This window comes from Pogonomyrmex barbatus, unplaced genomic scaffold (genome assembly GCF_055798465.1).
Source record: "Pogonomyrmex barbatus isolate J1 unplaced genomic scaffold, ASM5579846v1 scaffold12, whole genome shotgun sequence".
Lineage (NCBI taxonomy): Eukaryota > Metazoa > Arthropoda > Insecta > Hymenoptera > Formicidae > Pogonomyrmex > Pogonomyrmex barbatus.
The window spans coordinates 1,589,376-1,608,650 of NW_028297108.1; the positions used below are offsets into that span (position 1 = coordinate 1,589,376).

At 39.0% G+C, this 19,275-nt stretch overlaps 2 protein-coding genes across 14 annotated transcripts in view; one reads left to right on the plus strand and one right to left on the minus strand.

Moving 5' to 3' along the window:
* Window positions 1-19,275, minus strand: part of Atg16 (Autophagy-related 16) — a 360,881-nt gene that overhangs the window by 324,030 nt on the left and 17,576 nt on the right. The window contains exon 9 of one of the 9 annotated variants that reach the window (XM_089071893.1): window positions 10,064-10,082. The exons of the other annotated variants lie outside the window; for them this stretch is intronic. Coding sequence (XP_088928019.1) covers window positions 10,080-10,082 — 3 coding nt within the window. The 3' untranslated portion in view covers window positions 10,064-10,079. Of the gene's footprint in view, window positions 1-10,063; window positions 10,083-19,275 lie in introns of those variants that run through there. 9 annotated transcript variants of the gene reach the window in all.
* The window catches only part of LOC105428264 (uncharacterized), a 56,252-nt gene that overhangs the window by 16,390 nt on the left and 20,587 nt on the right, over window positions 1-19,275 (plus strand). Inside the window, exon 4 of one of the 5 annotated variants that reach the window (XR_016138139.1) lies at window positions 3,119-5,500. The exons of the other annotated variants lie outside the window; for them this stretch is intronic. The gene's annotated coding sequence lies outside the window, so the exon portion shown is untranslated. Of the gene's footprint in view, window positions 1-3,118; window positions 5,501-19,275 lie in introns of those variants that run through there. 5 annotated transcript variants of the gene reach the window in all.

The window sequence follows — 19,275 nt, forward strand, 5'->3', positions numbered from 1 at the left end:
GCCATTGATAAACTTTTCAGCAGAGTTGCCGATAACAGTTTACGACATGCTTCAGAAGAAACTCGCCGAGGTAAGGAGCGCGCCTTGGCACTTTTCCTAAACGCGGAAAGCTTATTTACTAATGTTAAAACATTATTCTCGCTCGATAATATCTTTAAATATGAAATTTAATTTCATATTCACAAACGTTTCGTTTCATCAATACTGAATAATTAAACATCGTTTCAAATTTCTCCCTCACACAAAATTAATTATGTGTTTATTAAGTTCAAAATAACAAACTTGTTGTGAGATACGTTAAGTTTTTAAGATAAATACGATCGATTAGATAACGTAACATTGTTTCGTAAGAAATAATAATAATATAAAATATTATAAAATAATATTATAAAATAAATATTATCAATTAAATAACATAACACTGTTTCGCAAGAAATAATGGAATTTTAATTTTGAGTAAATCTGTTATAAGTATATAAGAGAATCAAATTCATCGTGAACTAAAAGCGATATTTGAAGCCGATATCAGGAAACCCTGAATATTTGGACAGCAAGCAAACTAGGATTAACTGAAGCAGGATTGAACAATCAAAATTTTCAAACATTCCAACCACTGGCGAACTGCTGCGAGACAAACAAGTTTAAATTATCGATGTGGCATCCACTATATGTAGCAAAATGTCGTGTACTCATTGTTGTTATAAACTAATAGTTTCCATTCCCCTGCCAATCGATTTCACTTCAATATCCTGTACAGTATCGATGTCACTTATGGAAGTAATAAGAATAAATAACCACCAGCCCAACTAAGCTTCCGCGTGAGTCTCTCATCGCCGGTACGAATAGCGCCATCAAGTAGACCAAACATGATTATCATATAAAATAGCCATTTTTTTTCACACATTATTATTGCATAATGTTTGTCATATGTTACAAAAGCTCAGACGAGGCGATTAAATCTTCCGTTACTCTGTCATAGCAGGTGTCGAAATTTATTATCAGACGTCGTAAACTCTAAGTCGTCTTCAGAAGCACAAGACATGCGAATAAGTCCCGAATAAGATCGTATCTCCTGCAAACACCTGCTACGACAATTTGTCATCCATAGCAGAGCTTTCGGATCCGGTATATTCCGGTTGTGCGTCAGAACAGCTTTCAGTGAGCGCTTTAAAGTACAATTTGTCATTTCCTAGCGGACAATGGCTCTTCCGCACATTCGAACGGGTTTTCCGTAATGTCCTTGCTCAGAAACAACGCAGAATCAATTTCCGTCTTTCGTCAATCTTGCACAGGCACAAATTACAAATCTAATACATAATTATTCCTAATCTGATTGGAAAGTACGAGCACTATCAACTCGTATTCAGCGCGAACACACACAGTCGAAGTGCGATTAGTTCAAGTGTATAAATGTTTCATGTAGAAAAAGATGCATTAAGTGTCATTACGCGTTAAAAGCAACGTGTTGAGAAAAAGAGAGAGTTTTATCGCAGTAAGCAAGGTAAAATTCCACGAAGAAAGCAGTTTACCATGCTGAGATCCTCAATGGTCCCGAGAGCCGCGTCAGCATACATGCGAAGCGCGGCCAGTAAAATCAATGAGCGCGCAAAAAGCACATACAGGCGAGCAAGCTGTATCTGGAATCTGTAGTGAGAACAGAGAGAGAGAGAGAGAGAGAGAAGAGAAAGGTGCCTTTGCACTTTGCCTCGTACGTTTTCCCCTCCTATCTCCACCAATTTGCACCGTTGCAACTAGAAAAAGGGAATGAGATGCTTTCTCTTTCTATCTTCTTCCATCTGCCAGCAACATTATTGCTGAAATGAGTGGATGCTTCGTTGAAGAAAACGCAGTTGTACACCGCGTTGCGGTCACGGCGAAGGAGTACCGGTGGTATACCGGGGAAATGCCAAAAGAAACTAAAGGGAATGAAGAAGTTGGAAAGCCCAACGAGTTTTCCGGCTGCCTCGTTCAACTCTTTCGTCTTCGTCCACTCTCCTACCACATCGCTATTTCATCGAGCAGCGGTGCTGTCAAATCGTTCGTATGGATGACGAGAGAGAGCAGCGGAGGCCAAGGTACTTTCCGCAAAAAGTTAGTACGCGATGGAAAGTTCCATGGTTTTATTGATCACGAGCGAACTTCCACCTCGGGCCCTATCTCACACTAAAGAATTTTGAAAAAAAAAAAATTTACTCAGTTGAAAGCTTTATTTGAAACTGCTGATTTAAAATTCGTTTATCACAATCACGAACTTTGGAAAATCGTCATTGTGTCTCAAAAAAAAAGTCGTTTTCCACGCTGGAAATACCATTAATGCGCATATTTGCAAATTGTACATTCTAGTTATACGTGTCGACATCTTGGAAAAATAGATAACAATATAAATAATTTCGATTTATTTAACACGTTTCAACATGATGATATTTCAATAAAATTTATAATTGTTATGTATCATAATAAATGTTAGTAATAACAGAATGTCGTTAAATCTAAATAGAAATGCAAAAATTCAAATTTTATTAACACCCTTTGAGAAAACTCCACGATAGATGAAAATGACTGAATAATCTCGCAACATCAGAAGTAAGATTTATCCTCTGAATAGCTGTTTCGAATTTAGAATTGCGACAACGATGAAAGACGTTTCATTACGTTACGAAATAACGCACAGAATACGGCACAAAATACGGAGCATGAGTAAGTGAGAGAAAGTGTTAATAATAAATTTTGAGCGATGTATTTTTCACGTCTCGAGACAATTGTGAAAAAAAAAACAAATACACATTATTTTCCGTTTGCAACATCGTGTAAAAATAAGAAATGGCAACAGTTCAATACGAATGTAGATAGATACACCCCCTTCCCACATACATACACACATATGCGACCAACGTGCGCTGAAGTTGCTGTCCCATGAGTAAAGAATGTTTCTTTTATTCTTATTCTAATTAAAATCACAGTTGAAATTTAATATCGCCCTCATAATTTTTCCGGCGCACCGCGGCGCCTCGTCTGCCGAGTCGAAGCGAACCCAAGTTCGCCTTGTCGGGATTCCTGCCACGATTTCCGTATAAATCTGAAGGAGTATAATTTTATAATATGAAAAAATTCCGAACAGGGTGACCCATATTTCAGGACGCAGCCGAGCAGAGCCAGCTAGTGGGCAGGGCGCGCCGGAACATCTCGTTAAATCAAGGCTATTTATTTTGGTCTCCACCAACAGCTCGGCTGTGCCATCCCAATGATGGCTGGATGCTCTTCAAAGAGGCGTTTGCAAATAGGGCTGCTTTACCCGAGACACAGAAAAATAGAAAGAAAGAGAGGAATAGAGAAAAGAGAGAGAGAGAGAGAGAGAGAGAGAGAGAGAGAGAGAGAGACCGAGATTTCACGTCGCCGCGACATTTCGTTGCGTTTCGCGTCGGTTAAAGTGATTTTTGCATTATAACGCAATGTGACGTCGGCGGAATAGTAAATTCTGTGCAGATTGCGCCGCCATAAAGAATCTGCATAATCTCACGGCGGTCATAACCCTGTCGACGACAAATACTTTTACGCTCCAAGCATTTCGCGGCGGAATAAGCCCTCTCGCTATTAAATGCGCGCGTTATGCGGATCTTTACGGTCTCTTACGAGACATTCGCTGATACTCTTCTTTAGATTAGACGTATAACAAACGCACTATCCCGGCATTTGAATATAGTTTTTGCATTTTCGCCGGATGCATTCGCGGTCTAAAAATATTTACGCGCATAAATAAGAATATTTATCATCCTACTGTTTTATTATAGCACGAAATAAAAAGATAAAAATTCTAGAAAGAAAGGTAAAATTTATGCTTCTGTGCGAGTCTCGCTGTAACGTGCTTTATGTTTAAGCATCTTGAAATATTACTAGAAAAGTTCATTCATACAAAATGCTTGGTATGTAGAATTTTTATGAGCGTAAATTTTTATCTGAGAATTTTTAATTATTTATAAATTTTATTTTTAGAATATTTTTAATTTTTAATGTAATATTTATTTATTTGATAAAAATATGTATGTGATATATTTTTATTAGCAATACTAATATTATCAACATTTATTAAATTCACACAATAAAATACTATGTATAAATCAATAAATATTTCAAGAAAATAATCATAAAAATCTTTTTGTAATTTGATATCATCACAACTCAGCAATAAAGTCAAATTTACCATAACTTATAAGTGTATCAAACAAAAAAAATTGTTTCAGATAAACTTTTTTTTTGTTCAGATGAATAAGAAGAATGAAGGTAGCTAACATTTGCATTCACTTTCCATTTAAATTCCATTTTCCGTCCATCCTCCGCTATGTAAATGTTTTGCATTGGACCATAAATTTCAAAAAGAATAAAACAATGTTTTATAACGTTTTAGAGATATCCATTTGTAACAATTTATTGAGATATAACTTGTACTGTGTTTATATATAAATAAATTGTAATAAAAATAACTACAATGTTAAAGAATGTTATGAAATTTGTTATTAATCCTAATTACTTTAATATTACATTTAACTTGTAAATATTAAAATTTACATATATTTCAATGCAGTCGAAATTCCCATTGTAAAGAGGAGCTCAATCGATCGCGTGATTTAAAAAATTTCCAGACGCGATATAGAGTTCAATATAACATCGCAGCAACACTGCGAATAATAATCCGTGGAGCAAAACAAGGAGAGAAAGAGATTCACATTTCTAATTTTGCACAATCCTGTTTGCGCCGAACTCGTTTTATGTACGTTACGCAAACTTTTCTGCTTACTGTCCGTAGAAAATATGTCGACAATGTAATTTGTACCGTGTCGCATTAAGGTACAGTATGGAACGCACGAATGTGAGAGTGATTTTCAAAGAAAAAGAAAAATTAAAAGGAGAATGAGAGGAGAAAAACGGACGAAGTAATAATTGGATACGAAACGCAATCATTTTAAAATAAAGGCGAATCTTGAAACGTGCCGTCCTCGACGTTGTCGTGTTCGATCACCGGCGCCGCCTGTGCCGCATCGCTCCCATCGACCATCGATGCACACGCATGTTGCATAATGCAACGCTTTACCGGACGATAACTTATCCAATCACTACACTGTCAGTTATAATCAACTGATTCTATTACCCATCGATTTATCCTAATGAAACGTGATCGTTATTTATCACCATTTTCAATCGCCGAGCGTCAGCTCGATTTTTTTTTCCCGACCGTGCGGCTTTTCCACGCTCGCGAAAGATCGGGACGGATAAAAAGGAGGAATGAACCATGGCGGTGCGAGAAGGTCGATTTCTGAATGTCGAGGGGGTGTGATGGGAGGAGGTAGGAAGAAACCGCGCGCGGAGCGATCGTAGTAGTCGGTGCGCCGTACTTCGGCGTATCCATTTCACAAGTAATGGTGCATAACTCATGACAGGATAAATGAAATGCTCGCAAGCAGATCCAGAAAGGTATAAATCGAGCAGATCAATTTTGCTTCCATCGGAGCACAATGCAACCAGTAATCATGCTACAAACGAATTCTATTTTGATACGCTCACGCGATCTCTGCGAGCGCAATGTTTTTGTAATTATCGGCATTTCCGGATTATGACATGCGGCTAGGTAACCGAACGCATAAATATTCCAACGGGAGCAAAACCAATGCGCATGCCGGAATTAACATGTTGCTAATGAAGCTTCGCGGTATGGCAGAATAAAAATAAAATCATGGCAAATTACATTTGCGAAAAGAGTGATTTTTCAATTAAATTAAAACTGCTGTATTTTTTATATTTAAAAATACGCTTTTAGAATAATATGTATTTTATTAAAAAAAAAAAAATATTTCTTATCGTTTGAGTAATCTAAATTTGTTCTCCCTATCATTAGATATAAAAAGGAATCATCATAATTAAATATTTGAAAATAATATTTTCCTAAAGTCATCGATTATTTTATAATTCGCGCACACAAGCACACAAGTATCGATTTCCTTTATGTCAAGATAAAATTGTAGAACTGACGCGAAAGGTATACACCGGTTACTCAGAATTCTAGGCACACGCGTTATAATTCAAGAATATCCGTCAATAAGTCGATATAAGAAGGAGATACAAGAAGGAGATCGGACATCCACTTCGTCATCAGCGTGAGTAGTGCGCCCCGTTATTACTCCACCAGCAGCGACGCATTAATTTGCCGGGCGTCCCTTATCAGTGACGTTTCATTTGTCACCAGGTTGTATCATAAATGTCAGCGAGGGTGGTTGCCAAGGAGGTTCCTTCGAGCACAAACTCGCATCTTGCGCGTCAGATGGGCGGTGACGGCAAGTCGGCGCACTGACGAAGTTTACGCTCATGAGGGGGATGACTGTCGTCGCTCTCTCTCTCTCTCTCTCTCTCTCTCTCTCTCTCTCTCTCTCTCTCTCTCTCTCTCTCTCTCTCTCTCTCTCTCTCTCTCTCTCTCTCTCTCTCTCTCTCTCTCTCTCTCTCTCTCTCTCTCTCTCTCTCTCTCTCTCTCTCTCTCTCTCTCTCTCTCTCTCTCTCTTTCTCGGTAGGGGGTCTTAAAGCCGACGCGGTGCTTAAATGTATCCCGGAGATCTCTTTGGCTGACTTGTTGGCACATGTATCATATCCGATGAGAAATACTTTCGGTCCGTTGATACATATTAAATCACTATCTAAATTTATAAACGCTATATACGAGACACTTTCGTACGTGCGAAATTGCATTTATAAATGTGTAAAGTTATATATTATGTCTTGTCAAAATAATATAAGTTACGTTATTTATAGCATATTAAAAGAAGATTCAAAATAGTCTCTGTGCTCTCGAAAAAATTCAAATAACAATACATTTTGTATTATTATTGACTGTTGTTATTAATTGCAAATACGATATGTTTATTTTTATTATTTTTCTGTATATATTATTTATCATTCGATGTGCATTTTATAAAAATATATTGTTTTAAAAAGTATTTCAAATATGATAAAAATAAAATATCAAAATAATTCGTGATATCCAACCATATAGATCAAATGTAAAAACAAATCTATATGTATTTATATATTTAAACAGTATAACAACTAAACGAAATCCATGTTGTGGATAATACATCTAATCTTCCGTTAAACAAAGAGCAATCTATACAAATTCTGCAGAACGGCCTAACTGCTTTTCTTAAGGAACGCTCGTGAAAGGGGGTAAATTCCGTTACGTCAAGGGGGCCAGGTAATTAACCGATGTTCCGATTCGCGGAAGCGGAGCCTAGTATTCGCGCAGTCGGACCCCGGAAACCGCGGGCGATCGTGGCCGGAATCCAAACGCAATTAGTTACACGCGCGGTAGGTGCAAGGCCAAAGCTCCTATCTCCCCTCGCAGATATACATTCGTACGTTGCGTCCATGTACGTGTGTATGTGTGTACACACACACACACACACACACACACACACACACACACACACACACACACACACACACACACAATGTGAATGTTTAACCATAACGATGGCAGTCGTTCTCGAACGGTCGCTCGAGTAGCCGGCAGCGGATCTTTTGCCTTTTACGGTGCTCCGACCTTTCACCGCGGCTACCGGGAGCCTCTTTTTACCCTCCTAATTTCCTAGCTAGTTAAATAACACATCGCCCGTACGGCGCGAGCGGTAAACACGAGCGAGAAGACGCACCGCGCACGCGGGGAGCGGAACCCTGACGGAGTATAATGACGTTCTCCCTTTAACAGGATCATGCTGTCGCCGCAATGTCCGAAGTAACAGATCAAACGGGAAATTCGATGCGAAAGCGCTGATCTAATTGATGGCAATGATATGGTGTCAACGAAAACAGACATGATCGTGACATGAACGACTGTGACGTTCCATTGCGTGATTACGGCACAATAGCGTGAAATGGGTTAACGGTCGTATCAAACGTTGCGATTGCCCACAAATAGATACTTGCGGAATGAATCTTGCTTTACGACGCATATATAGAACACATATTCGCATATCCATGCAAAATTCACGCACTTTAAACATTAATATTTGATAATGTTTTATCATAAGATTTTTCTCACTTTTCGACAGGCTGTATTATAATATTCTATTTTTACATCTTTGTACGTCTTATTAAAACGTAAATATCTTATCGTACTCTAAATAATTATATTGTGAAAGCATCAAAAGGTAAATATTAATATCATTTCAAAAATCCTTTGATGCTTTCAGAAAATAATTATTTAAAGTAAGATTTACGTTTTAATGTATAAAGACATACAAATAGAACATCGCGGTGTGCCGTGTCGAAAAATGAAAAATGGCGGAACGTTATCTGGCAAAGCAAAATTGTGTTCCACTACGAGGAAAACGCGAAATTATTCCATTACGCAAATTTCCGAGCACGCTCTCTAGTCGGAATGCCCTCAGCATTATCACGTTGGGAATTGTTTTCCATGAACGACGATGGAAAATTACTTTTCGCTCACGCGCAATCACCCTCGCACGCCGTTGCGTATTCCGCGCGCGGTCCGCAATCTTGGCGACAGCGCGGTCTCTCCTCACCAACGGCCTCATCCTCCATATTCCGACCATCCAACTTTCGCATTCGCGATTCGTGGAAACTCGCGGCTTCGCGCTCGAGGTCCGCTAAGTGAATGCATAAATTTCTCGTCGTTTATTTTAGACGCACCAGACACGACCGTCGTCGCCACCGCCATCGCCGCAAACGCAATAACGCGACGTGTTTCTTTGTGCTTTACGACTCGGCACATTGGCGTCTACTGTAAACGGGCAAATAAACAGATCTGGGTTTAATATCGAGTCGAGAGAGATGTCGAAAGGGCCTCCTTTCTATTTCTCTGTTTCTACGTATCTTGCCGAGAAGTAACCAACGTTCTCGTCAATCTCGACGAATCTGCCTGTCTCTCGCTCGATCTCCACTTCATCTCGCGCCACGCTCTCGCTCAATAACATTTGTATCAAACGTGCGTCTACATCTACGTACACACGTCTCGCCGCTACCACCCTGAAACGGGTTAAGATTCTCTACGATGATCACACCCTTCCCCCTCCCCATCCCGATACTCGGAAAGCTACGGATAACGCGGCCTCAGCAACCGCATCCACCACCACAGCCGAGAGACTGTGTGATGTACGAGGTGAATTAATAACACCCACCCCCGGTGGTCCAACGTAGGCATACATATATGCATGCGGGGCATACGTACATATGTATTCGGGTTTACATAGGAGATAGGTACGAATATATAATATTAGATCCGGCACAATGTAAAAAAAAAGAGAGAGAGAGAGAGAGAGAGAGAGAGAGAGAGAAAAACCACTTCCACCTGGGACGCATAATGTTCTCCCGCAAATGTTTCTCATCAGATCATAACTGGAATATTTCTTTCCTCTGAGTAGTTATAATTTTCGTCTTCACCAGTTTACCGAGATCTTACAGAATCCACGAAATATTATGTATAATATGTCGCGCACTATCTTACAGTAAACCAAGCGCATCTCGACAGAGTATAATTTATTAAGTAAGCAAGAACGGGCTTATCTAATTAATTACATAAATATATCGGCATACACTATGTGCATGTGCTAATATGTACTAGTAGTAACTACTAAACTTTTACTCTGTGTGCAAGAAGAAGATTAATCCTACCCTTATTTCATAAAAAGTGGAATTATAATCTAGTTTACATTTTAAAATATTCAAAAACGTACATGTAACAAATTTATATTAAGTAGTTTATTTTTCGTGCTTTTTGCGCAGAATTGTGTGATTTATTTAAAATAAATGCCACTCGTATGTGATATGATAGTTTTATTCTGCTGTGCACATTGTGCTTTCGCGGAGACAAATCGCGAGGAGAAATGCTCCAAAGTTTCGACGAGATTCACAATGGGATAAAACTGAGTTACGAGGGAAAATAGTGTCGTTAGAATCACGCGATAGCGGCAGCTTCGGTATTATTGTGCTTGGTTGGGTCATGAGATAGGTGCGCGGTTATAAAGAGATGACGACGATATGAGGGAAAAGCCAGCGAAGATTTTATTTAGGTCGATGTTGTTTTACTGAAACAAGAGAAGTTATGAAGTTAACTAAAAAAAGATTTCTTACTTTGACATTACAATTCGGTTACTCTACACATGTATATATATATATATATTTTTTTTTTTTTCATAAAACAGATGAAAAATTACAATGATATTCCGATCTTTTCGTAGGTCATACATCTTATTAGAAACACGAATAAATTTTTTTAGTAAGAGAAAAATTATGACATTGTGTATGTGTACACACACATACAAAACTTTTTTTTTCTTTCTAATGTCACAATTGTTTTTTCTTACTAAAAATTTATTTTATACATATATCACCAATTATATCGTTTCGAATGCATGATATTTTTATTCTCGTTATACACCAGCGCATAAAAAGAATATACAATTCAAGTCATTTCTAGCACAAAATATCAATTAGGTAATTTTCTGTTAATATTTCAAAAGCTTCAAATTTTTTAACTTTTCCGACTAGTATAAGTATATATACTCAAGTGGTTACCTAATTATCTGATAAAATGCGAAATTAGAAATTTAAGCAGCTTTATTCGGCATTATCCGTTTTCTGCGTCCGACTTTTTCGCGGGGCTTTGCATTAAAAAATACTGCTATCACGCGCTCGGTGTCGTTTAGCCCGATGGGAGTGCAGTGCGCCGCGCGAGAAAAAGCGTCCCGGTGAAAGCATGACTTGGCACACTCGGCGCCTTTTGTATTCGTCCTGTAACCTCGAGAATTAATTTACGCGGACTCTCCTAAGTGCCGCGATGAAGATTGAGAGCGTCTGGCTCGAACTCCCCCGGGACCGCAAGAGTGTTTTCGCGCCAAGGCACACCGTGTCGCGGAGGATCTCGAGGGGATTCACCGATCCGTAGTCGAGTAGCGATTTGCATTTCATCCTGCGCCTGTAGTGTGAGGAGGGAATCCTGTCGATCGCTGAATTACTTACCTGTCCACGTACACCGTCACGGCGGCGCGGCGTGACGTGAACGAAACAGAAGCGAGAATTATAAGGGCCGACGATTCGCCGACTAACGCGCGAAATTTAGTATGCGGAACAAAACCGATCGGAAAATCACGTGCACATATTCTGTAAATGAATGTGAAATAATGTGCTGTATGTATAAAAATTTCATCGGACTATGTCAATAGCAAAACGAGTCGGGACATTTTAATATTTCGCCATAATATATCGTCATTCCTTAAGAATTTTTATATCTCTTTGCTGGATATCCTTAAATAATTCTGATTCGGTTCAGTTCGAATTTGATGAGATAAAATGTATCGCGCGGAAAATTTGATAGATAACAATTTAAGCAAATAATAATTATATATTAACTATCGGGATTAACTATCTCAAACAAGGATTCGAGGTTATAATCTCGTAAAACAATATTAAATATGAATATAAAATCCAAATGCAAAACCTACTGTGAAAATGCGTAAAGATTTTATGAAACCTTATTGTGATCATCATAGGGGAAATTTTCACCCTAGTTCTATGGGACTTTAAACTTATTTATCTCGAATCTTCAGCATCTTGATAGTACAGTTATTTTTAGCATCTGTGTCCCAACTCACATATTCTTTCTCGTTATCATATATAAAGAATCCATCAGAAAGATAAGGCTAAATCATGAGACCCTTATATACGTCGATATATTTATTAAAATTCATTTATCATGATAAAAATGTCTGTCAAACGTTCAAATCTTCAAGATTTGTAATCGATAAATATATATTATTAAAATAAGAGTAAACAGAAAGGCGGTATACAATCAATAAGATATAAGATATAAGAATTGATATCACTTTCGTGAAAAAAAAATCGTGAGCTAAATATTTTATCACGTCCGTTTGGAAACGTTTGTCGTCACATTAAATTGCAGTCAACTGATTTACGGTAAGGATACTGTCTCATCGGATTTGATAGGAGGTAGTTTTCCCGGGGTATGCTCAGTTATTTAATAGCAATTTCACTCGAGTCCGCCTCTGAATTGGAACAACGGATATTGAAAGTTTCTGATTTGAACAAATCGCGTGGCTAGAACGTGTAGCCAATGCCTGAGGCAGTCTGGCGAAGTTCGATCGATGCTGCACGCGTCGGCGTTCGGCAAGTTGGAAATTTTCAACTCACGCGCTAGACAAAAGAAATAAAAAGAGAAGAGGAGGAGAAAGAAAAACGAGAGACAAAAAGGGAGAGGGGAAGGTGGGGCGGGGAGGGTAGAAAGGGGATAAATAATGAAAGAGAGGAAGAGGGAAGAGGGGAAAGTAACACGAAGGCAGGAGAACGTGGTCTACGCAGGCGAAGGCTGATTGCCGCACACACCGTGTCACGTGAGAAAGGATAGCAGACCTCGCTTCCGAGGATTGATAAGAAGAGCGCGATACGCCGACTGGCAGCTCAATCTGCCTCTTATTCTGCGATACAATAGGCCGATACCATAACCGGACATATGCCCGTTATCGATCGCAGCGATCGACGAACTTTCGTTTTCGCCGACGGACGGCTCGCTCGATCATCGCTCAATCGCGAGGTGAGACTTTGGGTTAACGTCTGCGCACGTTTCGCTGCGCGGGCTGCATTTCTCGAACATCACCGATCGTGACTCGATAATACAGGCGATAGGAAGATTGACGATGACTCATTGCTTCGAGAGTAAAAGTTATGCGCACGCCTCTCGCGTCATCCGTGACATACGTGCATTGCTACGCAAATGTAGCAGTTCGTTATGAGACGAGCTAATGTGAATATTGAAACGCTTTAGTAAAACGTTTTCACTGTGAATAGACGATTATAAGCGACGCGGTCGTTGCGATTTACAAATTATTTCTATTTTATTAATAATACAATAATATGAGATAAATTTCAAACGATAAAATCATAAATAGCTCGAGAGCTAAGATTGGATCTGAGATATCTTATAATTTTTCATTTTCCTTAATTAAATTTATATTTAGATATATTCAATTAATTTAGATATAAATTTAATTAAAATGAAAAATTATACATTATAAAATTCTGCCATACCATCTACTATCTTATTAGTTATTTTATTTTTACCACAATAAGAAAATAATTTGTGAATTTTGTAACGTTCGCAAGAAACATGATTTACCATCGTCTACACATGATTAAGCTTGTCGAAAGCATATTAATATTTACATTTATTTTCTAAACAAATTATCAGGGTGAATAATCACATTTCTTTTGCTCTTATAACACATCTTATATCTTCAATAAGTAAATGCGTTCGGAGGAGGGAGTATTTAAGAATTCAAGCCTAGATATGTTTATGTATGTTATCGATCATCTGAGTACGCCTGATCAAAGGAACCTCGCTTGCTCGGGGATCTATCTGACACTTTGACCATGTCATAGGCGCGTACAACCGTCTACACATGTCAGCACCGGCTAGACGAATATATATACATAATTGATTGAGGTACACAGTAATATGTGAACGCACATACAAATACACACGATACATGTGAAACTCCAATAGGGAACGGATGCGCGACGCAAGCAAGGGGCGCGCATCCCTTTGTGCCCCCGTGACTACAGCTTGCGAATCACGTATAGTAAAACCGATACGGAGATTCCTACTCGCAGCCCGGGGCGAGCTCCTTTAAGAATGTTTATAATAAAGTGCGATACTACCACGAGCGCGATAAATCGCACGTACGTGATGCGAGCGTGAAATTCGTTGCTAGTACGCGGCACGACAATAACCATGGGTAAAGTAACCATGCACAGAGAATGACGGCAGGAACAATATCGTGGTAGTCGCGATTAAAGAGTCCGGTGTCTCTCAAGGTATACCGAGTTTACAGTTTGCTCGGGAGGATAATGGCGCGAGCAACGCGCTTTAGCGAAAGCTGCGGGGATTCTTAATTCGGGGCGAAGTTCACGCGCGGAATAAGTGAAAACGACATTACTTTGAAATTGCCCGGCCAATTTGCCGCGTCCCGGATTCACCGGGAACAAAGATTGAGCTTTATTAAGATTTTTATTTTCCAGCAAAAAATTTTGCTTCCGCTGTAAGTATAACATCCCCGATAGGTATTTTCTTGTGTCACACTGCAATATTGTTAAAATATATAATTAACAAGGGCAACGCGTTATGTTTTGTCGGATAGAAAGTCTATTTCCCACTGTAAAAGTGTAGTATGCCTGTACTGTAATTTTCTCATTACAACGTTTGCCTCAAAGGAAAAATAGTACCATCGCAAAAATAAATGGACTCTGAAAGAGATAACTCTTAAACCATAACATTCTTTGAGACGGTAACTTGTAATATCAAGTTTATGCAGTAAATGTAAACCTCAAAGAATAAAAGAATGCACAGAGATATTTCCGAGAAACTGCCAAGTATTTTTTTTTAATATTTAGCTTTTACCGGTAAAATTTCAGGATGGTCCAAGAGCAAAGAGAATTAAAAATTTCATCCCGCAACAGTTTCCGCGCGGCAAAGGTTTCCTCACGAACAAAGACTTGTTCTACATCTTTAACCACTATTTAATCAGCAAGATAAAATCTTTTCTTAAATATTAAGCGCGCCTCGCGTATCGTGCCTCTCTCTTGCCTAATTGTAAATTTGAGCTATCCATTCTCCGCGCGCGAGCCTTAACCGAGCCTACGATGCTATTGCGTCATTATATTATGGTTGCCATGTCGAATCACGACATGATTATGAAATCAACGGCGAGCGATAAAAAAAAAATCAATCGGAAATTTAACGTGCGAGGGGAATTAAAAGTCATTGAGAGGGAATGTTGTTTCCAAAGTGGGGAATAGAGATGCGTGGGGTTATAATCGGTAACGAGACGAGTAAATCGGCAGTGCGCGCGTGCCGAGAAATGGGTCGAGCCTTATTACGAACGACGTAATCCGGATCAGCCACGGAGATGAGAGCTACTCTCGAGATTTTCTCTTTTCAGACCCACTCGAAATGCGAGTTCGCAAACGCGCGCTCGCGCCAATTAACTAATTATCAGCTGGGCTAGCATAATCGAGGTCAGGAAAGCCGGCATTAATTGCGCGATCCAAGGGCCGCTCTCTGTTGCTGTTTGCCGTAACCGAAAACGTAGTCTCGCAACGGATTTGCGGCGAAGGCTTCCGCGCGCTCTCTCACACGTGACGCTCAAAAGACTTTCCTTCCGCATATCTTTCACCGCAACGTAAACCGTTCGGCACCTCCCACGGGACATAAAATATCACGCGCAAAGCAGGCCGGGGTGGTTTTAGCGGAGGGTGGGGTCGAAATACCATTGAGAGATACGCGTCGACATGCAATTTTATACAAACCGATGCGACGGCGACGTTGCAAAGTTCTCAACCGTGAGGTACGGTGATGTCGTGAGATTTTTACGGGCCAAGATCATAAAAATGTCATAAAGCACAGAGGAGCAGTTGCCCGTCACGTTTGATCCGTTTATGTATTCGAACGCAAAAATAAAATGCCTCGCGAGATTGAATCTCTAACAGTGATTCCTTATACTAAAGGGAAAAAATTATGTATTAAAAGTTTTAAATGTAAGGAATTCAAAATAAAATATATATTTGTTTTATATTCCATCGGCAGAGAAATTAACAACATTTATCAAAATACAATTGTTATTATGACTTTCACAACCGCAATTATATTGAACAATGTAAAGATTTCAATTTGTAACACAAAAAGAAAAAATGAATTTCATGTATACCGAAATATGTTACACGTGGTAAAGATATCTTCGGTTTCAAGTAAGTTTCATCGTGGCTAGCGGAAGTTAGTTAGAGTTTCGATTTTAGTTAAAGTTTCGGGTTTCTCCGAACTAAAGTCCTAAGTCGAGCCAAGAGTGCCAAGAAGTCGGACATGATCGTAAAGTCACTGTTGCGGTCAGAGTTTGCTATCTCAATTGCAGTTGTTAATTTTACTTGTGTTAATCAAGCGTGTACATAATAATATTAAATCTAACGCGCGGAATAGATATATTTTAGATTTAATCTAAAATGTCACTTATATTTTTCTCCGTTAAAAATTAAATCTCTTTCCAACTTTTTCATTTAGTATTCAATCTCGTACACTTTATATCGAGCTTAATTATGCGGCTTAATTCGATTGGGGGAAACTTCCGTAACAATTTCAACAATTTCAAATCACCACTTTTCGAATTGTGAAAATCGAACACGGATGGGAAGGGTGGGCATCGAAAGACCGAAATTAGATTCGGTTTTCCCGAGTGGCCGACTGCAGAAATCACGGGCACCCATATTCGAGAGTTAACGCGATTTCAACGCGAGATATTCACCGGACTACGCCGTTCATCACAGACAAGTCGAGTTAACCCCGGGAGTTCCGCACCGCGAAAATGTATGAAGTCCTCGAGATCTTCCTGTATTTCACGATTTATCATTCGCACCGCCATCTTGCTGGGACCGCCGTTCTCGCAGCGAGCGAACTCTCTTCGACCGCTCGTTTCAGCGGTCGACGGATACCTATCAAAGTTTCAGAAGTTGGAAGTTTCTCGACCGACATGATAAAACGACATTTACGAAATCACTATTAATTTCAAAATTGTAGGAGGGGTAATTATCACTCCTTCGCCTCTGGTTATCTTACTGGGAATGCTAACGCGGACCGATGAGAAACGAGAGAAATCGGTACAGAGCAGCCGAATCATCTCTACTTAATTACACTTCAACGAATTAATTAATTATCTTTTTCTTCTTGCTCGCGCTTCCGCTGTCTCCGGCTATCATTTCTTCCCTTAAACGCTATTCTTCTCCTTTTAATTTAACGGGCCAACTCGAGTGCGTTCGCCTAGCGTAGTTTCTCGGTCGATATTCTTGTCCGCTTTCATCGTAACTATAGCAACGGTGGTTCACGAAGAGACCAACCTGACTCCTCTCCCTCTTCCCCGTTTGTCCCGCGCAAAGATTCGACTTTAATTATAATCTTTGACCCATCACGACCTTCGTTCACGCGGCAATTGCTTTCGACGGCGTAACGATCCTTTGTCTAATTCGATCAAGCCTTCTCTCTTTCGTCCGTCCGCTAAATGGACACGCCGAACGGTGTCGACGATGCGAGATTTGGGTCGGCTATTTATATTCCTCGCCTGTCAATCCGCTAAATCAGAGATAGATCGATGCGATTTTTTGCGACGTTAAGGTGCCGTCGATACGTATCCGTTATAGTTAGCGACAAAATCGAGCGTATCGTCGTTGCGACGTTTCGACATTCCATATCCGCTAACTAAAATATCAGAATCTGTCCACGTTAATGAACAGAGACAATAAGTCTTCCATCAGTCTTCCTACATTTAATACTACACCTGACAGATTCTCAATCCATAGTTTACATAGAATATAAGACGGGATTCACACAAAATACGTATAATTCATGTTTAATGTTAAATATAAAAAAAATCGACGATATATCATATATACAGTTTTTATGCTTGTAATATGATCTAGGGACAAGGATAAATTAACTTGATAATAAATATTATATAAATCATATACGCAGTTGAATTCTTATTTCATAACTTTTTGGCTAATAGCTACAATTGCAATATACTACGTTAAACAATTTAATGACAATTTTCTTAGAAAAATAGTTCGACATGAGATACACATATAAAAAGGGATAAAAATAAAATTTACAATTATACATTATATTTGTTAGGATTATTCTGGTATCACAAACGCGACCACAAACTCAGGATATGCCAAACTTTGAATTTAATTAGCTCAGGATTCAGTCTAGTGTGTTGAAATCGTCCGCTAAAAGTTCTCGACACTTTTAATTTAAATTCAGTTCATATCTGAAGTGGGAAAGGGAGGGGGGAAATGGTCGACGGCATCTCGAATAACATCATACAAACCGTGTCCCATTAATTAAATTCCTCCCAAGAAGTTTTCCAACGCGCACGCGATAGATATCGCGAGGTAACATCGATGGTTCATTAGATCTGAATCGACGTGAGATCGAAAATAGTTTCGTGCACAATCTGCTCTTTTCCACGTCAACTTTTATGAAATGAAAAGCTAGAAAAGCGTCAGAACATCTCGGTGTAATAATTCGAGGTAACGAGACTGATTAAAATTACGGTATTTGCTCACAAACTGATAATATTAGTCTTGCATGTATTTTGTGTATTATGCATTTTTATATCTATATTGGAAACGTCACGCACATGCACAATCGCAAGGTATATGAAGCGTGTGTTTTAAAATCAGAAACGTCAAAGACTTTTTAGTCTCTTCTATATCCAGTGGTTTGTAAGAGAACACATTGTGTAGCGCTGAAACGTCGTCTCATGGCGGAGGTATAATATCAGGCATGAGATCGAAGAACACAGTATATCATAGTATGCACAATGCTACATGAGAGCACGGTTAAAGTCAAAAGTGTAAAAGCTTGTGCTTTCCAGCCGATTTCACCCTTTCGCTTTTATCTGCAACGAGGAGCTACGTACAAGGTTCGCGACGCGTTTTAACTTGCAGCCGGCGGTGCATCTACGTGGTCAGGGCACGCGAGTGGGCAAAGCTCCGGAGAATGGAGTCTTGAATCAAACTAAATCCGATTTAGATGGTTGTGTTATATCTATAATCTCTTCAAAAGCTCTCTGAACATCGTAATTGGAGCGTGTCTAAAGAACCAACCCTCTTCCGTCCCTCTTCCTCCGTTACTTCGTTGAAGAAAAATTGGCAGAATTAAATGACCGGCGGAAAGAACTTCAAAGATAGATATTCGAGTCGTTTGAAATTATTTCGATTATCGAGATTATTCTTGAGGGTACAAGTACGCGCGTTAAGTTACAATAAACCCATCCATCGAATATAATTAGTACATTTCATACAAACGCGAATATTGTAGAAACTGACAATTACAATACTTGCATATATTGTCATATGAAAGATAATTAATGGAATAATGAAGATACGAGTTTTCAATATTCTTCAAAGTCAAAGTCAAAATTCAAGTATAATTATATTATAAAAAGGAAAAAAAATTACCTGTGAAAGAAGCACATATCCGATGTATATATATATATATATATATATATATATGTTATTAACCAGCCACGCATATATAATATACGCATATTATGTCACGTGAGAATGTAATTACAGAGTTTCGCGTTTGATCGTAAACCGCGCAACCGACAATCATGGGCGGCGAATTGCGACTGGCTACATTTCACCATCAAAGCTATT